At 46.9% G+C, this 22,034-nt stretch overlaps 2 protein-coding genes across 4 annotated transcripts in view; both read right to left on the bottom strand.

The window, feature by feature from the left end:
• The window catches only part of LOC109878417 (activin receptor type-1B), a 25,292-nt gene extending 16,745 nt beyond the window's left edge, over positions 1-8,547 (bottom strand). Inside the window, exon 1 of the mRNA XM_020470649.2 lies at positions 8,163-8,547. Coding sequence (XP_020326238.1) covers positions 8,163-8,226 — 64 coding nt within the window. The 5' untranslated portion in view covers positions 8,227-8,547. The remainder of the gene's footprint in view (positions 1-8,162) is intronic.
• A 2,243-nt stretch (positions 8,548-10,790) lies between these two features.
• Positions 10,791-22,034, bottom strand: part of LOC109878429 (serine/threonine-protein kinase receptor R3-like) — a 38,454-nt gene continuing 27,210 nt past the window's right edge. For all 3 annotated transcript variants that reach the window (XM_031794614.1, XM_031794616.1, XM_031794615.1), the window contains exons 8-10: positions 16,322-16,519; positions 14,537-14,667; positions 10,791-12,919 (exon numbers count right to left, since the gene is read on the bottom strand). In XM_031794614.1, the coding sequence (XP_031650474.1) occupies positions 12,740-12,919; positions 14,537-14,667; positions 16,322-16,519 (509 nt within the window). In that variant the 3' untranslated portion in view covers positions 10,791-12,739. The remainder of the gene's footprint in view (positions 12,920-14,536; positions 14,668-16,321; positions 16,520-22,034) is intronic.

The raw sequence follows: 22,034 nt of genomic DNA on the forward strand, positions 1-22,034 counted from the left end.
CATGTGCAGTTGCAAACTGTAGTCGGGCTTTTTTAAATTGCGGTTCTGGAGCAGTGGCTTCTTCCTTGCTGAGCGGCCTTTTAGGTTATGTCGATATAGGACTCGTTTTACTGTGGATACACATACTTCTGTACCTGTTTCCTCCAGCATCTTCACAAGGTCCTTTGCTGTTGTTCTGGGATTGATTTGCACCAAAGTACGTTCATCTCTAGGAGACAGAACGCGTCTCCTTCCTGAGCGGTATGACGGCTGCGTGGTCCCATGGTGTTTATACTTGCGTACCATTGTTTGTACAGATGAACGTGGTACCTTCAGGCATTTGGAAATTTCTCCCAAGGATGAACCAGACTTATGGAGGTCTACAAAACAATTCCTGAGGTCTTGGCTGATTTCTTTTGATTTTCCCATGATGTCAAGCAAAGAGGCACTGAGTTTGAAGGTAGGCCTTGAAATACATCCACAGTATAGTGTCAATTAGCCTTTCAGAAGATTCTAAAGCCATTACATTTTCTGGAATTTTCCAAGCTATTTAAAAAGGCACAGTCAACTTAGTGTATCTAAACTTCTGACCCACTGGAATTATGATACAGTGAATAAGTGAAATAATGTCTGTAACCAATTGTTGGAAAAATGACTTGTGTCATGCACAAAGTAGATGTCCTAACCGACTTGCCAAAACTATGAGTTTTAATGACTCCAACCTAAGTGTATGTAAACTTCCGACTTCAACTGTACATGGTAGATGAATAGGAATTGTATTACACAATTTAAAACTTATTCCACAAATCCTTTGGTCGAAAGTCATTGAATGTTAGAAATGAAATGCAGTACCTCCACAGACCAGACCCCACTTTGAGAACCCCTGGACCCCAATCATTTGCTTCCTAAATAACTTCTGAAGTTGTAATTGTATGTTCATTTATGGAAAATCCCCAGCCCCCCAATTTACTGAAAGGTTTCTGTTTTGCAGATAAGAGGTTTTCATCCAACAGCAACAATACCAGAGCACTTATGTCCACAGGTCAATGAGAGGCCAGAATGTCTGCAGCTGTAATTAGCCATCCAGAGCTTTCTCGGTTGATGGAGGTCATTAGAGGGCCGGGTAATTAAAGGGGAAAGCTACACTCATTCCCAGCGGACCCAGGCTACAACATTCACGACACAGAGAGAAGAAGAGGTTATTAGCCAGGTCGTTAAAGGGATAGTTCTGGATTTTGGCAATAAAGCCCGACCTGCTGGCGGCTCCGGAGACGGGCTCCAACCACCACCAACTGTATATGTGCACGAAGGAAAATAGGTCATGCTGCAGGCAGCACAGAGAATGAAAATAACTGATAATTGATCACGTGGTGTAAGAATGAATGCAAGGAATTGATTTGAGTTTTATTGATGGACAGCCTTGTAGAACCAAAACACAGCCTACCACTGATCAACAAACATGGAAGGCTCAAGCATTCCGACAAGAGCCATTCACAATCTAGTCCGGTTGCAGCCCCAACTAGACCTCGTTTCAAAAAGGTAACAACTAGATTTACAGCCAACTGGCTGATTTTTTTTTCCGCAAAGCGTCGATAATCATTTCATCAGAATAAGGCCCTCAATATTTTATTGGATAGGAGCATCAAGCTCATCACTGTGCACTTCCACCACCCTGTGAAGTTCATCACAACTTATTTCATCTGTAGCCTAATAAACTGCATGCTTTTCTGACGAGTCGTAGTGGGGACCACACATGTCATTACGTGACTCAAAGTTTACTTCAAATATGTTATATCAATATTCGCACATAATCACATTTTCACCGACATTTCTCACAGTTAATTTTACCGACACAAAACATCTGACCTTGTTTAGCGTATTTTGTTTTGTCGACATTTGGAAAGTTTACTGAAAAATGTTCTTTTTCCATCAGGCCATTTTATAACCCACATGTACTTTACCCACATAAAGAGGTTGGATGGAACCTGGTTAATAAATAACCATATTTGTGCATAACAGTGTTCAATGGCAGCACCAATAAACTCCCTATGGTAAATGAGAAGCTTGTAGAATGATGGTTCTTTCAAGTTAAGTTCCTCGTTCGCCGGTCCTGCGTGCTCTAGGCATTACTGAATCAAACTAACTAAATTAGTAGAAAGATCTGTTCTTTTCACCGAACGAGTTGAAAACATCAGCCAGTAAAAAGAGTCCCAACATCCCATCACTTGTGACTCCCAGGCAGCTCTGTTCCTGTACATTCCCCTGACTCTAATCTGGTAGACAGGCATGCACATGTTGGAATCTGACTTGATGCGCTCCTTTTCATTCCCACAACATCATTAGGACATGAAACAGCACCACACCAGCAGCTGTAGAGATAGTTCAGCACCACCCCGAATCATATTCTGTGTACAGTTTACAGTTCAGCCAAAGAAAAAGGGTATATTCTTGTATTTATTAAGTCATCTGATTACATGAGATCTGATTCTGAACACACAAGGCAACGACAGGCAGTGGCTACAAGAGAGGTAGCCATGGCTGTATAAAACAGCAGCAATGCAGCAGGCTAGTTGGAGCTATTAAATCACACAGAGCTTCCTTTACCGACAAGGAAACAGAACCCAGACTAGATATACGTCTATAGGTTACTGGCAGAGTGGGCAGAGGAAGGAAGCATAAGTGGGACAACAGATAAAGGTCTGATGGGACAGCCAGGTCCACGATAGGCTTTGTGAATGTGACACAGAGGAAGAGAAAGCAGGAGAGAGAGGAAGAGAAAGCAGGAGAGAGAGGAAGAGAAAGCAGGAGAGAGAGGAAGAGAAAGCAGGAGAGAGAGGAAGAGAAAGCAGGAGAGAGAGGAAGAGAAAGCAGGAGAGAGAGGAAGAGAAAGCAGGAGAGAGAGGAAGAGAAAGCAGGAGAGAGAGGAAGAGAAAGCAGGAGAGAGAGGAAGAGAAAGCAGGAGAGAGAGGAAGAGAAAGCAGGAGAGAGAGGAAGAGAAAGCAGGAGAGAGAGGAAGAGAAAGCAGGAGAGAGAGGAAGAGAAAGCAGGAGAGAGAGGAAGAGAAAGCAGGAGAGAGAGGAAGAGAAAGCAGGAGAGAGAGGAAGAGAAAGCAGGAGATATGTGCCCAGTGTCTCTGGTAGAGGTCTTCTCGGGTGCAAAAAGTTGGACCCAGACAGACTATCAGACCCAGGTGGGTGGGGGGGGGGGGGGGGGGGGGAAATCAGACCTGAGGCTGAATGGACCTGACAGACCCCAGTTCTAGATGCTCTTCTGGTTAACCAATAGATCTTTATATATATAGGCAAGGCCTTCTAAGGCAATAAATTCACCTTATTAGCATAAAATAAATATACTATAGGCTATGCAGAGCTGTGGTCGGGTCCATTTGGGACTAGGCAATATATCTAATTATTATTATGAGCATGTGTCTTTTTGGTCTCGTCTCCTTAACTCCTTCTGTGTGGTGTCTGCTTAGCTCCTTCCCACTCATACACACAGACACCAAGCCCCTACCCCTGCCACTCACAACAACAAAGACGAAAGATAACTGCTTGTTGTCAGAGAAAGTGTCAACTCCCTATTTACATTTGAAGTTTGGTCCAACAGAATCAGTTGATTCTCCTAACGATACCTTTTCATGACTCAATTGTCAACATTTAGAACAGAGCAGAGCCTACTTGGCAACTCGTGCTCATTCTGAGTAATAAGCATCACCGTATCCAGGTAGCCCACTTGATTTCAACATCTAAAAGTGAACAGGCTGTTTAAACAGTTGGAGACAGACAGCAGGGTGTATTTATAACAGTTCAACTGTTCTACCTTGTTAACAAACAAATAGATCCAAGTTGGCTAGACTTTAAATATACAAACTAGCTGGCTACTCGCTAGCGGTGGGCTTGTGCTTGAGAAACTGTTTGAAAGCTGTGTTAATGCTCTATAAAAACTGCTACCAGATGTTGTTCATTATTAGTGGATGTGACTGGTTCTGGTTACATTTGTAACAAAATGGCCATTTTCATAGACTTGAAAGCCAGATCGGTGATTGAAAAAAAGCAGATTACTTTGATAAAATAATGTAATTATTGGTGGGTCTTATGGTTGTTGAAGGCTTCTATTTAGCCTAGGTATACTTTTATAAGCCCTGAACTCATTAGATTATTCCTGACTGGTTGAAAAGCCGTGTATTGACCTTTAATTGTGCACCAAAGCTTAGAGAAAAACAATCGATCCACAAAAATAAGTTACGTCACAAAGGCATGTAGGCCTCATGACTAAGCTAATGACTGGTAAGTTCAAATGATGCCATCAACAGGAGATGAAACTGGCGTCCTGTGAGGCATGACGATCCTGTGAGTAAATTGAGTCACAGACCAGACCAGCAGGGCCTACAGTAGCCCAACAACTTTTCCTTTTAACCGCACTAGCTAGGCTACTTCTGGTACCATCTGGTTTCAGCTTTGCCATGGCATAATCCATTATGTGGTGTGAAACTGTGGCCCCAGACAGAGCCGAGTGGGCCCCTCTTCATAAAGCAGCCCAGCTGGACAAACCCTTCATGCCCAGTCTGTCTGCTTGGCCTGAGAAACCAACCTCCTCTGCTCTCACTGGTACTAGAGGACTACATTACACTGGAGTGTGACATTTGGCTAACCCAGTCAAATGGTCAACTCCGGTACATCCCAGCCGGTCCTAGATATACTTTCGCAAAGAGTCTCAACCCTGTAGTCTAGGCTGCATTCACCTCTACCCAGCTCACTTCAACACAGCCTATTTGAAAATACTCAAATGTGAGCAATCAAAGTGCACCATGTCCTCATCTAAAAAACCATCCGGTCAAGGGAGGAATGCAATGTTGCCCTCTGCTTCTTGGAAGTTGAATGAGTCACTTAAGGTTATTGACATTGGCAGATCTGGGCAACTTTCTCAGTCTCTCCATTTTAAAATGTTTTTGTCAGTGGCAAGTTGCAACGGGAAGATTGTTTATTTATCAGGATCCCCCTTAGCCGATGGTGACAGCTAGTCAGTTACACATACACACAACAACTAGGTCGCATGGGAAAGGTTTTACAACAGAAATGCATCTTTGGGGTTTAACCCAACTGAATCAGAGATGCGGGGGGCTGGCATAATTGACATCCATGTCTTCAGCTCCCGGGAAACAGTGCGTTAACTGTGTTGCTCAGGGGAAGAACAGATTACCAGGGATTCGATCCAGCAACCTTTCGGTTACTGGCCCAATGTTCTAAACACTAGGCTACGTGCCGCTCAGGGGAGAGGCGCTGTGCCGTGAGGTGTTGCTTTATTTGTTTTGTGAAACGAGGTTTGCTGTTCACTTGCACTATATGAGATGGAAGGTTTCACACACACTCATGGCTCTGTATAATACTGTACGTTTCCTTCAATTTGTTCTGGACCTGGGGACTGTGAAAGACCCCTGGTGGCATAAGTGTGTGTAAGTTGACTATGCGAACAATTTGGAATTTCCAACACAATGTTCCTTATAAAAACAAGAAGTGAAACAGTCAGCCTCGCCTCAACTCTTAACCAGGTGAGTGACACGCCTAGTATTAATATTAGCCCTCCGATTACGATGAAGAGCAAGACGTGTCTTTGTTCTGGGCCAGCTGCAGCTTAACTAGGTATTTCTTTGTAGCACTAGACCACATAACTGGACAATAATCAAGACAAAACTAGAGCCTGCAGGACTTGCTCTGCTTTTTTGACTCCACAAAGCATCTCTTTCTCTCTCCCCATCTTAACAATCATTGATTCTGTATGTTTTGACCATGACACTTTACAATCTAAGGTAACAAAGTAATTTCTTCTCCTCAACTTGTTCAACAGCCACACATTGTATTTGGTACAAGTTATTTATTCAGTTTTAGACCTCGTCTGAATCTGGTAATGAATGGTGTATTCATTACCAGATTCAGACAAGGTCTAAAACTGAATAAATAACTTGTACCAAATACAATGCTCTTAGTTTTAGAGATGTTCAGGACCAGTTTATTACTGGCCACCCATTCCAAAACAGACTGCAACTCTTTGTTAAGGGTTTCAGTGACTTCATTAGCTGTGGTTGCTGATGTGTATATGGTTGAATCATCAGCATACATGGACACACATGCTTTGTTTAATGCCAGTGGCAGGTCATTGGTAACAATAGAAGAGCGTAGAGGGCCTAGAGAGCTGCCTTGCAGTACACCACACTTTACATGTTTAACATTAGAGAAGCTTCCATTGAAGAATCACTTCGGGGTTCTATTAGATAGATTGCTATATCGTGAATACAGAGCTGAGGGTGAAAAGCCATAACACAGGTTCTCAGCAACAGGTTATGGTCAACAATGTCAAAGGCTGCACTGATATCTAACAGTACAGCTCACATAATTTGGCTTCCCTCCAGGCCCGAGGACAAAGATTTTCCTCTAGGCTCAAATTAAAGACATGACAGATAGGAGTGGCTAGAGAGTCAGCTGACATCGTCAGTAACTTTCCATCTAAGTTGTCAATGCCAGGAGGTTTGTCATAATTGATCAATAATAATTTCTCCACCTCTCCCACACTAGTTCACCCCTCTTTCGTGATATCCAATTATGATCTTCTCTCATCGCTGCAACTCCCCAGAGGCGAAGGTTTAGTGATGCGTCATCCGAAATAAGACACGCCAAACAGCGCTTCGCAACGCCTGCTCGATTAACCCGGAAGCCAGCCGCACCAATGTGTCGGAGGAAACACCATTCAACTGACAAAGGCAGCCTGCAGGCTCCCACCCCACCACAAGGAGTCACTAGAGCATGATGAGCCAAGTAAAGACCCCCCCCCCCCCCCCCCGGCCAAACCTTCCCCTAACCCGGATGACGCTGGTCCAATTGCACACCGCCCTATTGGACTCCAGGTAGCAGGCCGGTTGTGACACAGCCTTGGAATGAACCTGGGTCTGTAGTGACACTCCAAGCACTGATGCAGTGCCTTAGACTGCTGCATCACACAGGAGGCCACAAAATTCTAACTCGCAATGTCTTTCCATATAGAGAAGAAAATATCACAGAGGAAAATAAGACACACTCCCAGCCCTTCTCTACAATGCCTCAAGTGGAACAATAATGTTCAAATGATTTTGAATCTGAAATAAACTTCACCCTCTCTCAACAGTTGAAAAAAAAGTGACAGTCTGGCTTTTTCAGTAAGTTTAACACAACCAGGCTGTGTAACCAACAACAAACACGTCTAGCTAGTAGCTATATAGACTAAAGACACCATATGCCAAATTCCCGCTGTGTGTGCGTGTGTGTGTGTGGGGGGGGGGGGGGGGGGGGGGGGGGGTTCAGCCTGAAAAGACCCCCATTCGCCACATTTCCATCACAAAGAACCCAGACTTCTGTCTGGGTCGGCTGAATGGACGGCTGGTGTCGCACCACTGCCAGTACACTTGGCTAGCGTAGTGGTGGTCACAAAACAGTAACCATTTATTTACACACACAAAATAGTACCCCCTCTGAGGAATAAATTGTCTGGATTCCTGTATCCAGTTATTGGTTGAAGGATATACATTATTTCAGTTGAGATAGCTATGAGACACACATACAATCATAAAAAGCTCTAAACGCTTGGCTATGGGTCTTGTTACATGCGGAAGAGCCCCCCCTCGAGCCTATTCTAATCACGGGCCGCCAGGCGATTGTTTAGTAAACACCAACGCATAACACCGCCGCTCACAGATAACTGTAGCGTTAACGTCAGAGACGTGTGGCTTCTTTTCAAGACATAAACATGAAGCAATGTTGAAATGCACAGACTACATTGTTAGCCTGGTCCCTTTGTGCACACCTGGTTAGCAAACTAGCCAAGCAGCTACAGTAGCTCGAAACAGACGCAAACATGTTTTGTTAGCGAGCTACATCGACTCACACACACACTAAATCACATGTTCTATTTATATAACCAGCTAAGCAAACCAGATGCATGGATTACAGAAATAAACGTGACATGTTTCACCGGCCGTGTTATTCAACGAGTTTAGCAAGTAATACTAGCTATAATGTGTTTGCGGTTTAAACCCTAGACAGGCAGCGCCATGATGATCGACAGGCGATGCCAGCCAAGCCATTCTCCCTCTCAAACAAACAAAACATACACGAAGACAAAAGCCAAAGGGGCCAAACGTAAACCATTTCACTTACCATCACCGATGGTTACTAACCCGAACAGGACCAGTAACGTGAGAATGATTTGTTTTAAAGCCATTTCATCAGCATTCCCATCGCATTCAGAGTGTGGTATTGTAAACACCACCGTCAGACCTAAACACACCACAAACCATACAGCCACCGCCAGACAGACAGACAACCAGCCAGGGGAAGTCTTCTTCTTTGGGTTTAATGGAGAACTACAAGCAAAAAGGTGTATTGTCGCCTCCAAACGTGTGGGATGAAAATAAAAGACAAAAAGCCAGGCGAAGTGATGCGGACAGCGTAGTTAATTAAATGGGTGTGTATTCGGTTTTAAAGGGGTGCGCTCTTTCTGATTCCAGACCCTTTCTTATGGTAGACCCGACGCTAGAATGATTGGATTGTCTGTGATGCAAATTAATATTCAGATTGCTCTGAATGATTTTTGATCATTTCTACACGATGTAACAATTCGTGGTATAGGATTCAGATATATTGCCTGACTGGAATATTTGTCACATAATGTATCAGGTCACTTACTGTATCTTTTAGTAGTATTTTAGGTTATTTGCCATCATGATGAAAAAGCCACTGTGAAAAAAACACACATTTTGGGCAAGTACATATTAGAAGATTTAGTGAAAGATAATTTAGTCAAATTGAGATAGTTTACACTTTAATGGGCTCCCAAGTGGGGCAGTGGTCTGAGGCACTGCATCTCAGTGCTAGAGGCTGTCACTACAGACCCTGGATTGATTCCAGGCTGTATCACAACCGGCCATGATTGGGAGTCCCATAGGGCGGCGCACAATTGGCCTTGAGTTGTTAGGGTTTGGCCGGGGTAGGACGTCAAATAAAAATGTGTTCTTAACTGACTTGCCTAGTTAATTAAATTAAATAAACATGGTCAGGCTCATCAGGGATGCATTTGGCAGAATGGTATAGCTCTCTCTCTTGCTGCTGTTATCACCTGGCACTTTGCTAGTGCTCTCTGTTCTGCCCTGAAGTCTAATAGTGTCTGCTTGGTCTCTACAGACAGCAGTTGTATATCTAGCCGTTATCAAGCTGTCCCAATTAATCTGCTAATTTCTTCATTAATCTGCTAATTTCTTCTAGCGTGCACACATACACACACGTCTGCTGGTCAAATCCTCCTTCTATCAAAGCCAGCCAAGCCATTTGGAATTGGACAGGGTGGAAGACATGAGAGGGGCTCAGCTCACTCTCTCTTTCAAAAGGAGAGTGGCGCTTGGCCTTTGATACTTGAACAACCCCCTTCTACGGTGTTAAAAATAACCAGCTCTTAATCTGACTGCATGGCCAGACAGACAGACTGCGGCATGGAGCGTATTATCTCTCTGGAGTTTGGTCAACACCAGCCAGACAGATAGAGTAACACACACACCCACACCCACACAGGCTGAAGAATCAATATTGTAGATGAATGGACAGATAGACTGGAATCCATTTCCGTCCAAACTCACACAGTGTTCTAAGCTCATGTTGAATAGACCCAGATTAACTTTGAAAACCTTTACTTGTCTTCTCTTTGTGGAAATAAAAGGAGAGCCTCCAGACGTAATAGAAACATGTGCTGGCCCAATTAGACCTGCTTCTTCCACACTTCACTAACTCCACACTTTGGCATTTTCTAACTAGGTCAAAACAGAAAACATCTGGGAGAGAAATGCCTCTCTCATTGTAACACAAAGAGATACAAACACGGTCACACACACATGTATGCAGGCACTCACACACACACACACACATATATATATATATACAGTGCCTTGCGAAAGTATTCGGCCCCCTTGAACTTTGCGACCTTTTGCCACATTTCAGGCTTCAAACATGAAGATATAAAACTGTATTTTTTTGTGAAGAATCAACAACAAGTGGGACACAATCATGAAGTGGAACGACATTTATTGGATATTTCAAACTTTTTTAACAAATCAAAAACTGAAAAATTGGGCGTGCAAAATTATTCAGCCCCTTTACATTCAGTGCAGCAAACTCTCTCCAGAAGTTCAGTGAGGATCTCTGAATGATCCAATGTTGACCTAAATGACTAATGATGATAAATATAATCCACCTGTGTGTAATCAAGTCTCCATATAAATGCACCTGCACTGTGATAGTCTCAGAGGTCCGTTAAAAGCGCAGAGAGCATCATGAAGAACAAGGAACACACCAGGCAGGTCCGAGATACTGTTGTGAAGAAGTTTAAAGCCGGATTTGGATACAAAAAGATTTCCCAAGCTTTAAACATCCCAAGGAGCACTGTGCAAGCGATAATATTGAAATGGAAGGAGTATCAGACCATATGTGTATATATATATACACAGTAAGAGTATTTGTTTATGTTTGAGGAGGAGCAGGAGTTTGTCCCATTCACATAACAGTAAATATACAATAAGTCTGGGTGAAATAGTCTGGGTGTATTGTCCTTCTGAAATGTGATTGACAGATCTAAAATATCTGCTGATAGCTCCTTGTAGAGTGGGATCCTACCCCGGCAATTAAGACGGATATAAAACCTGGCATTCTCAGTGCCAACTGACACTTAAAAAATAACATCTGAATAGAACAAATTAAAATGAAAATCAAAGACAAAGTGAATATGCAAAAAATAGGCAGATTTTGAGAATATTTTTTGATTGTTTTGGATTGTAGGCCAATGCTGAAAAACATAGCTGAAGACTACTCCACTGAACCAAAGGGATCATTCATTTGAGTCAAAGATGATCTATATCGTGTCTGGTGCCCTCTGGTGGACAATTAGGCCCTTTTTCCCGACCAGCATAACAACTAATCTTTTAGTAGCCTAATTCAAATGTCATTTCAGAGTGAGGTGAGCAGCATACAAACACATTTCAACCATTTTTAGTAGGTTAATAAACATGTATCTATGGATAAATTAAATACCCTGTAATCGATGTAATGTTTTTTAATTTATATCATTTCAGATATACAAATAGAAATACATAAATATCATAATATACATAGGTACTTTAACGTTGAGCAGCTTTTACAGTAAATCCAATGCTGGTGAAAGATACATTATTCTATCGCTAGATACAACTAATTCATTAGCTCTGGGCTTATACTATGATCATGAGTAACACATTATCAGGGTACTGTTTATGGTCAGCTCTAAAGGCTTCCAGGATATACAAAATCAATGAATATGTATAGACTCTGTATAGTGCATCACAACAAATAAGGCACTAGCAAGACATTAACGGCCGCTTGTAATGATCATTCTGATCATACATCACAAGGCCTCATTGATCCAAAGGCGGCATGTCCATCCCCAAAGTATCACAGGATAAGGCTATAACAAGGACCAAACTCTGATGATCTCTCAATCCTGTGGGCCGCTTGGAGAAAACTATGTCCATGTTCCCATGGAAGTCCTTTCAGTAAACTCTTCAAAAATCCAAGTCCTTATTTGTCGATGCTTATGCTTGTCCCATTCCAGATCTCGCCAAATGAATATGCCGAAGCAAATACATACAATTCTTCTATCGTATTCCTGATGAAATGATCCAGGCAGTATACGGAAGGTTGGTGAGGGCCTTTTCGTATTCCTGATGAAATGATCCAGGCAGTATACGGAAGGTTGGTGAGGGCCTTTTCGTATTCCTGATGAAATGATCCAGGCAGTATACGGAAGGTTGGTGAGGGCCTTTTCGTATTCCTGATGAAATGATCCAGGCAGTATAAGGAAGGTTGGTGAGGGCCTTTTCGTATTCCTGATGAAATGATCCAGGCAGTATACGGAAGGTTGGTGAGGGCCTTTTTGTATTCCTGATTAAATGATCCAGGCAGTATACGGAAGGTTGGTGAGGGCCTTTTCGTATTCCTGATGAAATAATCCAGGCAGTATACGGAAGGTTGGTGAGGGCCTTTTCGTATTCCTGATGAAATGATCCAGGCAGTATACGGAAGGTTGGTGAGGGCCTTTTCTTATTCCTGATGAAATGATCCAGGCAGTATACGGAAGGTTGGTGAGGGCCTTTTCGTATTCCTGATGAAATGATCCAGGCAGTATACGGAAGGTTGGTGAGGGCCTTTTCGTATTCCTGATGAAATGATCCAGGCAGTATACGGAAGGTTGGTGAGGGCCTTTTCGTATTCCTGATGAAATGATCCAGGCAGTATACGGAAGGTTGGTGAGGGCCTTTTCGTATTCCTGATGAAATGATCCAGGCAGTATACGGAAGGTTGGTGAGGGCCTTTTCGTATTCCTGATGAAATGATCCAGGCAGTATACGGAAGGTTGGTGAGGGCCTTTTCGTATTCCTGATGAAATGATCCAGGCAGTATACGGAAGGTTGGTGAGGGCCTTTTCGTATTCCTGATGAAATGATCCAGGCAGTATACGGAAGGTTGGTGAGGGCCTTTTCGTATTCCTGATGAAATGATCCAGGCAGTATACGGAAGGTTGGTGAGGGCCTTTTAGGAAGAGGCACCAGAAATATGGGACACTGAGAGTCTTACATAGTAGCAAAGGATATAGATAGTCTCTATACAAGACTATCAGCCCTACTGTTGGTGTGCTGGTTGTAGTCTTATGTTAAGGTCTAGACGTCCTGCTTGTAGTCTGGAGTTGAGGCCTGCAGATCCATTTTGAGTTTCTCTGTGGGGTAGCCATGGTCCTGGTCCAGCTTGGAGAGGGTCTTCCTGACACGGAGAGCTGTTAGGCGGGCTGGAGGGCTCTGGAACCAACACTCCTTCATTATCTTGGTAATGGAAGACAGGATCTGTACACATAGAAAGAGAGAGACCCACCATAGTAATCGCACTGTTCTATCACTGTACGTACAGTAGAAAGTCACTATTGATGGTGTGTGTGCGCGTGTCTATACACTGACTGTACAAAACATTAGAAACACCTTCCAAATATTGACTTGCACTCCCTTTTGCCCTCAGAACAGCCTCAATTTGTCAGGGCATGGACAACAAGGTGTCGAAAGCCTTCCACAGGGATGCTGGCCCATGTTGACTCCAGTACTTCCCACAGTTGTATCAAATTGGCTGGATGTCTTTTGGGTGGAGAACCATTCTTGATAAACACAAGAAACTGTTGAGGGTAAAAACCCAGCAGAATTGCAGCTCTTGACATACTGAAACCGGTGCGCCTGGCACCTACTACCATACCCCGTTCAAAGGCACTTAAATCTTTTGTCTTGAATGGCACACATACACAGTCCATGTCTCAATTGTCTCAAGGCTTAAAAATCCTTCTTTAACCTGTCTCCTCCCGTTCATATACGCTGTAAGCATTTCGCTACACTGTAAGCATTTTGCTACACTGTCAGCATTTTGCTACACTGTAAGCATTTTGCCACACTGTAAGCATTTTGCTACACTGTAAGCATTTCGCTACACTGTAAGCATTTTGCTACACTGTAAGCATTTTGCTACACTGTAAGCATTTTGCTACACTGTAAGCATTTTGCTACACTGTAAGCATTTTGCCACACGGTAAGCATTTCGCTACACTGTAAGCATTTTGCTACACTGTAAGCATTTTGCCACACTGTAAGCATTTCGCTACACTGTAAGCATTTTGCTACACTGTAAGCATTTTGCCACACGGTAAGCATTTCGCTACACTGTAAGCATTTTGCTACACTGTAAGCATTTTGCCACACGGTAAGCATTTCGCTACACTGTAAGCATTTTGCTACACTGTAAGCATTTTGCCACACTGTAAGCATTTCGCTACACTGTAAGCATTTTGCTACACTGTAAGCATTTTGCCACACGGTAAGCATTTCGCTACACTGTAAGCATTTTGCTACACTGTAAGCATTTTGCCACACTGTAAGCATTTCGCTACACTGTAAGCATTTTGCTACACTGTAAGCATTTTGCCACACTGTAAGCATTTTGCTACACTGTAAGCATTTTGCCACACTGTAAGCATTTTGCTACACTGTAAGCATTTTGCTACACTGTAAGCATTTTGCCACACTGTCAGCATTTTGCTACACTGTAAGCATTTTGCCACACTGTCAGCATTTTGCTACACTGTAAGCATTTTGCCACACTGTCAGCATTTTGCCACACTGTAAGCATTTTGCCACACTGTCAGCATTTTGCCACACTGTAAGCATTTTGCCACACTGTAAGCATTTTGCTACACTGTAAGCATTTTGCTACACTGTCAGCATTTCGCTACACTCGCAATAACATCTGCTAACCATGTATATGTGACCAATAAAATTTGATTTTGATTTGATTAAAGTCGATTTATCAAGTGACACCAATAAGGGATCATAGCTTTCACCTGGATTCACCTGGTCACTGTCATGGAAAGATCAGGAGTTCCTAATGTTTTGTACACTCAGAGTATGTGCATCTGTGTGTCTCACCGGGTGAGAGTGCAGCCTGTTGTGCATACTGGGTCTTTGCTTGTCCAAACACACCACCTTCTTCATCTCCTCAAAGCTGGGGTCAGAGGGCACCATGTCAAAGAAGGGCGGACGGTACTCTTCCACTATCCCTGAAACAACAAACACAATCACCCCTGAGGAACATGTTACATATACAGTCAGTACCAGTATATCTACGTCTTCATTCCAAAGGAGTCAGCCAACATTCCATCTTACATAATGATGACTGAGGTGGCATGGATTTGGTGGGAAAACTACAGACACTGTGACACTACAGACACCATGACACTACAGACACTGTGACACTACAGGAACCATGACACTACAGACATCACGATACAACAAACATCATGACACTACAGACACCATGACACTACAGACATCACGATACAACAAACATAATGACACTACAGACACCATGACACTACAGACACTGTGACACTACAGACACCATGACACTACAGACATCACGATACAACAAACATCATGACACTACAGACACCATGACACTACAGACATCACGATACAACAAACATAATGACACTACAGACACCATGACACTACAGACATCACGATACAACAAACATAATGACACTACAGACACCGTACAAAACACTGTATATATATAATATGACATTTGTAATGTCTTTACTGTTTTGAAACTTCTGTATGTGTAATGTTTACTGTTCATTTTTGTTGTTTTTCACTTTATATATTCACTTTGTATGTTGTCTACCTCACTTGCTTTGGCAATGTTAACACATGTTTCCCATGCCAATAAAGCCCTTGAATTGAATTGAATTGAGAGAGAGAGAGAGAGAGAGAGAGAGAGAGAGAGAGAGAGAGAGAGAGACAGAGAGAGAGAGACAGAGGGAGAGAGAGAGAGACAGATAGGGAGAGAGAGAGACAGAGAGAGAGAGAGACAGAGAGACAGAGAGAGAGAGAGAGAGAGAGACAGAGAGAGAGAGACAGAGAGAGAGAGAGAGAGAGACACACAGAGAGAGAGAGAGACGCAGAGAGAGAGAGAGAGAGACAGAGATAGAGAGACAGAGAGAGAGAGAGAGAGAGAGACAGAGATAGAGAGACAGAGAGAGAGAGAGAGAGAGAGAGAGAGAGAGAGAGAGAGACATAGAGAGAGAGAGCATCTGGCCTATGTGAGGTGGGAGAGTGCTGACACCAGATAAGAGTGTTTATAATTACTAGAGGGCTAATCATGGGAGAGGATAGAGACAGACACAGACTGCCAGATAGAACATCCTACACTGCTCAACTACATCCCAAATGGCATCCTCTTCCTTATATAGTGCACTACTTTTGGCCAAGACCCAAAGGGGTCAAAAGCAGTGCACTACATAGGGAATAGGGTGCCATTTGGGATGGAGGCTACATGTTCTAGAGGTCCAAATGTTCTGGTGCATGATTATTTAGACAATTGAAATTCTACTCTCAGTACTATGCTTGACTGGATGTTGTGGTCCAGTAGGTGGGTAAGTGTTTTAAAATGATCAGTCATGAGAAACACACGTCAGGTCCCTTTGGTTAGAATGGCTTCACTAGCATTCAGACAGAAGCTACAATACAGAGAGTACAGCACCGTTTATGTGATCCCTGTGGGAGTTGAACACGTGACCTTAACGTTACCAACACTACACTCTTACAAACTGGGCCACAGTTCATGTTTCAATTAAAGACAACAGAGCATTTTTGTTGACCTCATAGTTGCATGTGTGTTCCTGTGTGTTCCTGTGTGTGTGTGTGTGTTACCGTTTACTATGGTCCTTGTGGAAATCTCCCAGAGGACTAGGCCCAGGGCCCAGATGTCTGTCTGCTTGTACGACTCAAAGATGTCCATGCGGATGCTCTCGTCCAGGACCTCCGGGGCCATGTAACGTTTGGTTCCCACTCTGGGGTTGTTCCCCACATCCAGATAGTCACTGGTCTGGGAATGCATCACAGCCAGACCTGGGGACACAACAGGGTCATGTTCATTGGGGAGAAAACATTTTGAAACAGGGAGGTCAAACATGAATTTGCACAATAATAACAGATTTTAGTTCTCCTTCAGCCCTCTCTCCTCTAGCCCTCTCTCCATCAGCCCTCTCTCCATCAGCCCTCTATCCTCTATCCTTCAGCTCTCTCTCCTCTAGCCCACTCTCCTCTAGCCCTCTCTCCATCAGCACTCTCTCCATCAGCACTCTCTCCATCAGCCCTCACTCCATCAGCCCTCTCTCCATCAGCCCTCTCTCCATCAGACCTCTCTCCATCAGACCTCTCTCCATCAGCCCTCTCTCCTTCAGCCCTCTCTCCTTCAGCCCTCTCTCCTTCAGCCCTCTCTCCTCTAGCCCTCTCTCCATCAGCCCTCTCTCCATCAGCCCTCTCTCCTTCAGCCCTCTCTCCATCAGCCCTCTCTCCTTCAGCCCTCTATCCTCTATCCTTCAGCCCTCTCTCCTTCAGCCCTCTCTCCATCAGCCCTCTCTCCTTCAGCCCTCTATCCTCTATCCTTCAGCCCTCTCTCCTCTAGCCCTCTCTCCTCTAGCCCTCTCTCCTCTAGCCCTCTCTCCTCTAGCCCTCTCTCCTTCTGCCCTCTCTCCTCTAGCCCTCTCTCCTCTATCCCTCTCTCCTCTAGCCCTCTCTCCTCTAGCCCTCTCTCCTTTTCTCCTTCAGCCTCTCTCCTCTATCCTTCTCTCCTTCAGCCCTCTCTCCTCTAGACCTCTCTCCTCTATCCCTCTCTCCTTCAGCCCTCTCTCCTCTAGCCCTCTCTCCTCTATCCCTCTCTCCTTCAGCCCTCTCTCCTCTAGCCCTCTCTCCTCTAGCCCTCTCTCCTCTATCCCCTCTCTCCTTCAGCACTCTCTCCTCTAGCACTCTCTCCTCTATCCCTCTCTCCTCTATCCCCCTCTCCTTCAGCCCTCTCTCCTCTATCCCTCTCTCCCCCTCTCCTTCAGCCCTCTCTCCTCTAGCCCTCTCTCCTCTAGCCCTCTCTCCTCTATCCCTCTCTCCTTCAGCCCTCTCTCCTCTAGCCCTCTCTCCTCTATCCCTCTCTCCTCTATCCCTCTCTCCTCTAGCCCCCTCTCCTTCAGCCCTCTCTCCTCTAGCCCTCTCCCTCTATCCCTCCCTCCTCTAGCCCTCTCTCCTTCAGCCCTCGCTCCTTCAGCCCTCGCTCCTCTATCCCTCTCTCCTCTAGCCCTCTCTCCTCTAGCCCTCTCTCCTCTAGCTCTCTCTCCTCTAGCCCTCTCTCCTCTATCCCTCTCTCCTCTAGCCCTCTCTCCTCTATCCCTCTCTCCTTCAGCCCTCTCTCCTTCAGCCCTCTCTCCTCTAGCCCTCTCTCCTCTATCCCTCTCTCCTCTATCCCTCTCTCCTTCAGCCCTCTCTCCTCTAGCCCTCTCTCCTCTAGCCCTCTCTCCTTCAGCCCTCTCTCCTCTATCCCTCTCTCCTCTAGCCCTCTCTCCTCTAGCCCTCTCTCCTTCAGCCCTCTCTCCTCTAGCCCTCTCTCCTCTATCCCTCTCTCCTCTAGCCCTCTCTCCTCTAGCCCTCTCTCCTCTAGCCCTCTCTCCTTCAGCCCTCTCTCCTCTAGCCCTCTCTCCTCTAGCCCTCTCTCCTCTATCCCTCTTTCCTTCAGCCCTCTCTCCTCTAGCCCTCTCTCCTTCAGCCCTCTCTCCTCTAGCCCTCTCTCCTCTAGCCCTCTCTCCTCTATCCCTCTCTCTTTCAGCCCTCTCTCCTCTAGCCCTCTCTCCTCTATCCCTCTCTCCTTCAGCCCTCTCTCCTTCAGCCCTCTCTCCTCTAGCCCTCTCTCCTCTAGCCCTCTCTCCTTCAGCCCTCTCTCCTCTAGCCCTCTCTCCTCTAGCCCTCTCTCCTCTAGCCCTCTCTCCTCTAGCCCTCTCTCCTCTAGCCCTCTCTCCTTCAGCCTTCAGCCCTCTCTCCTCTAGCCCTCTCTCCTCTAGCCCTCTCTCCTCTAGCCCTCTCTCCTTCAGCCATCTCTCCTCTAGCCCTCTCTCCTTCAGCCCACTCTCCTCTAGCCCTCTCTCCTCTATCCCTCTCTCCTTCATCCCTCTCTCCTCTAGCCCTCTCTCCTCTATCCCTCTCTCCTTCAGCCCTCTCTCCTCTATCCCTCTCTCCTCTAGCCCTCTCTCCTTCAGCCCTCTCTCCTCTAGCCCTCTCTCCTCGAGCCCTCTCTCCTCTATCCCTCTCTCCTTCAGCCCTCTCTCCTCTAGCCCTCTCTCCTCTATCCCTCTCTCCTCTAGCCCTCTCTCCTCTAGCCTCTATCCCTCTCTCCTTCAGCCCTCTCTCCCTCTATCCCTCTCTCCTCTAGCCCTCTCTCCTCTAGCCCTCTATCCCTCTCTCCTTCAGCCCTCTCCCCTCTAGCCCTCTCTACTCTAGCCTCTATCCCTCTCCTCTAGCCCTCTCTCCTCTAGCCCTCTCTCCTTCAGCCCTCTCTCCTCTAGCCCTCTCTCCTCTAGCCCTCTCTCCTCTAGCCCTCTCTCCTCTAGCCCTCTCTCCTTCAGCCTTCTCTCCTCTAGCCCCTCTCTCCTCTATCCTCTCTCCTCTAGCCCTCTCTCCTTCAGCCCCTCTCTCCTCTAGCCCTCTCTCCTCTATCCCTCTCTCCTCTAGCCCTTCTCTCTAGCCTCTCCCTGTACTATCCCTCTCTCCTCTAGCCCCTCTCTCCTTCAGCCCTCTCTCCTCTAGCCCCTCTCCTCTAGCCCTCTCTCCTCTATCCCTCTTTCCTTCAGCCCTCTCTCCTCTAGCCCTCTCTCCTTCAGCCCTCTCTCCTCTAGCCCTCTCTCCTCTAGCCCTCTCTCCTCTATCCCTCTCTCTTTCAGCCCTCTCTCCTCTAGCCCTCTCTCCTCTATCCCTCTCTCCTTCAGCCCTCTTCTCCTTCAGCCCTCTCTCCTCTAGCCCTCTCTCCTCTAGCCCTCTCTCCTTCAGCCCTCTCTCCTCTAGCCCTCTCTCCTCTAGCCCCTCTCTCCTCTATCCCTCCTCTCCTCTAGCCCTCTCTCCTTCAGCCCTCTCTCCTCTAGCCCCCTCTCTCCTCTAGCCCTCTCCTCCTTCAGCCCTCTCTCCTTCAGCCCTCTCTCCTTCAGCCCTCTCTCCTCTAGCCCTCTCTCCTCTAGCCCTCTCTCCTCTAGCCCTCTCTCCTTCAGCCCTCTCTCCTCTAGCCCTCTCTCCTCTATCCCTCTCTCCTCTAGCCCTCTCTCCTTCAGCCCTCTCTCCTCTAGCCCTCTCTCCTCTATCCCTCTCTCCTTCAGCCCTCTCTCCTCTAGCCCTCCTCCTCTAGCCCTCTCTCCTTCAGCCCACTCTCCTCTAGCCCTCTCTCCTCTAGCCCTCTCCTCCTTCATCCCTCTCTCCTCTAGCCTCTCTCCTCTAGCCCTCTCTCCTTCAGCCCTCTCTCCTCTATCCCTCTCTCCTCTAGCCCTCTCTCCTTCAGCCCTCTCTCCTCTAGCCCTCTCTCCTCTAGCCCTCTCTCCTCTAGCCCTCTCTCCTTCAGCCCTCTCTCCTCTAGCCCTCTCTCCTCTATCCCTCTCTCCTCTATCCCTCTCTCCTCTAGCCTCTCTCCTCTAGCCCTCTATCCCTCTCTCCTTCAGCCCTCTCTCCTCTATCCCTCTCTCCTCTAGCCCTCTCTCCTCTAGCCCTCTATCCCTCTCTCCTTCAGCCCTCTCCCCTCTAGCCCTCTCTCCTCTAGCCCTCTATCCCTCTCTCCTCTAGCCCTCTCTCCTCTAGCCCTCTCTCCTTCAGCCCTCTCTCCTCTATCCCGCTCTCCTCTAGCCCTCTCTCCTCTAGCCCTCTCTCCTCTAGCCCTCTATCCCTCTCTCCTTCAGCCCTCTCTCCTCTAGCCCTCTATCCCTCTCTCCTCTAGCCCTCTCTCCTCTAGCCCTCTATCCCTCTCTCCTTCAGCCCTCTCTCCTCTAGCCCTCTCTCCTCTAGTCCTCTCTCCTCTAGCCCTCTATCCCTCTCTCCTCTAGCCCTCTCTCCTCTAGCCCTCTATCCTCTCTCCCTCCAGCCCTCTCTCCTCTAGCCCTCTCTCCTTCAGCCCTCTCTCCTCTAGCCCTCTCTCCTCTAGCCCTCTCTCCTCTAGCCCTCTCTCCTCTACGCCTCTCTCCTCTAGCCCTCCTCCTCTAGCCCTCTCTCCTCTATCCCTCTCTCCTTCAGCCCTCTCTCCTCTATCCCTCTCTCCTCTAGCCCTCTCTCCTCTAGCCCTCTATCCCTCTCTCCTCTAGCCCTCTCTCTCCTCTAGCCCTCTCTCCTTTAGCCCTCTATCCTCTAGCCCTCTCTCCTCTATCCCTCTCCTCTAGAGGAGAGACTCCCAGAGGAGTTCTATCCCTCTCTCCTTCAGCCCTCTCTCCTCTAGCCCTCTCTCCTCTAGCCCTCTCTCCTCTAGCCCTCTCTCCTCTAGCCCTCCTCTCCTCTATCCCTCTCTCCTTCAGCCCTCTCTCCTCAGCCCTCTCTCCTCTATCCCTCTCTCCTCTAGCCCTCTCTCCTCTAGCCCTCTCTCCTCTAGCCCTCTCTCCTCTAGCCCTCTATCCCTCTCTCCTTCAGCCCTCTCTCCTCTATCCCTCTCTCCTCTATCCCTCTCTCCTCTAGCCCTCTCTCCTCTAGCCCTCTATCCCTCTCTCCTTCAGCCCTCTCCCCTCTAGCCCTCTCTCCTCTAGCCCTCTATCCCTCTCTCCTCTAGCCCTCTCTCCTCTAGCCAACTCTCCTTCAGCCCTCTCTCCTCTAGCCCTCTCTCCTCTAGCCCTCTCTCCTCTATCCCTCTTTCCTTCAGCCCTCTCTCCTCTAGCCCTCTCTCCTTCAGCCTCTCTCCTCTAGCCCTCTCTCCTCTAGCCCTCTCTCCTCTATCCCTCTCTCTTTCAGCCCTCTCTCCTCTAGCCCTCTCTCCTCTATCCCTCTCTCCTTCAGCCCTCTCTCCTTCAGCCCTCTCTCCTCTAGCCCTCTCTCCTCTAGCCCTCTCTCCTTCAGCCCTCTCTCCTCTAGCCCTCTCTCCTCTAGCCCTCTCTCCTCTAGCCCTCTCTCCTTCAGCCCTCTCTCCTCTTAGCCCTCTCTCCTCTAGCCCTCTCTCCTCTAGCCCTCTCTCCTTCAGCCATCTCTCCTCTAGCCCTCTCTCCTTCAGCCCTCTCTCCTCTAGCCCTCTCTCCTCTAGCCCTCTCTCCTCTAGCCTCTCTCCTTCAGCCCTCTCTCCTCTAGCCCTCTCTCCTCTATCCCTCTCTCCTCTAGCCCTCTCTCCTTCAGCCCTCTCTCCTCTAGCCCTCTCTCCTCTATCCCTCTCTCCTCTAGCCCTCTCTCCTTCAGCCCTCTCTCCTCTAGCCTCTCTCCTCTATCCCTCTCTCCTTCAGCCCTCTCTCCTCTAGCCCTCTCCTCTAGCCCTCTCTCCTTCAGCCCACTCTCCTCTAGCCCTCTCTCCTCTATCCCTCTCTCCTTCATCCCTCTCTCCTCTAGCCCTCTCTCCTCTATCCCTCTCTCCTTCAGCCCTCTCTCCTCTATCCCTCTC

The sequence above is a fragment of the Oncorhynchus kisutch genome, linkage group LG17 (assembly GCF_002021735.2).
Source record: "Oncorhynchus kisutch isolate 150728-3 linkage group LG17, Okis_V2, whole genome shotgun sequence".
NCBI classification, from domain to species: Eukaryota; Metazoa; Chordata; class Actinopteri; order Salmoniformes; family Salmonidae; genus Oncorhynchus; species Oncorhynchus kisutch.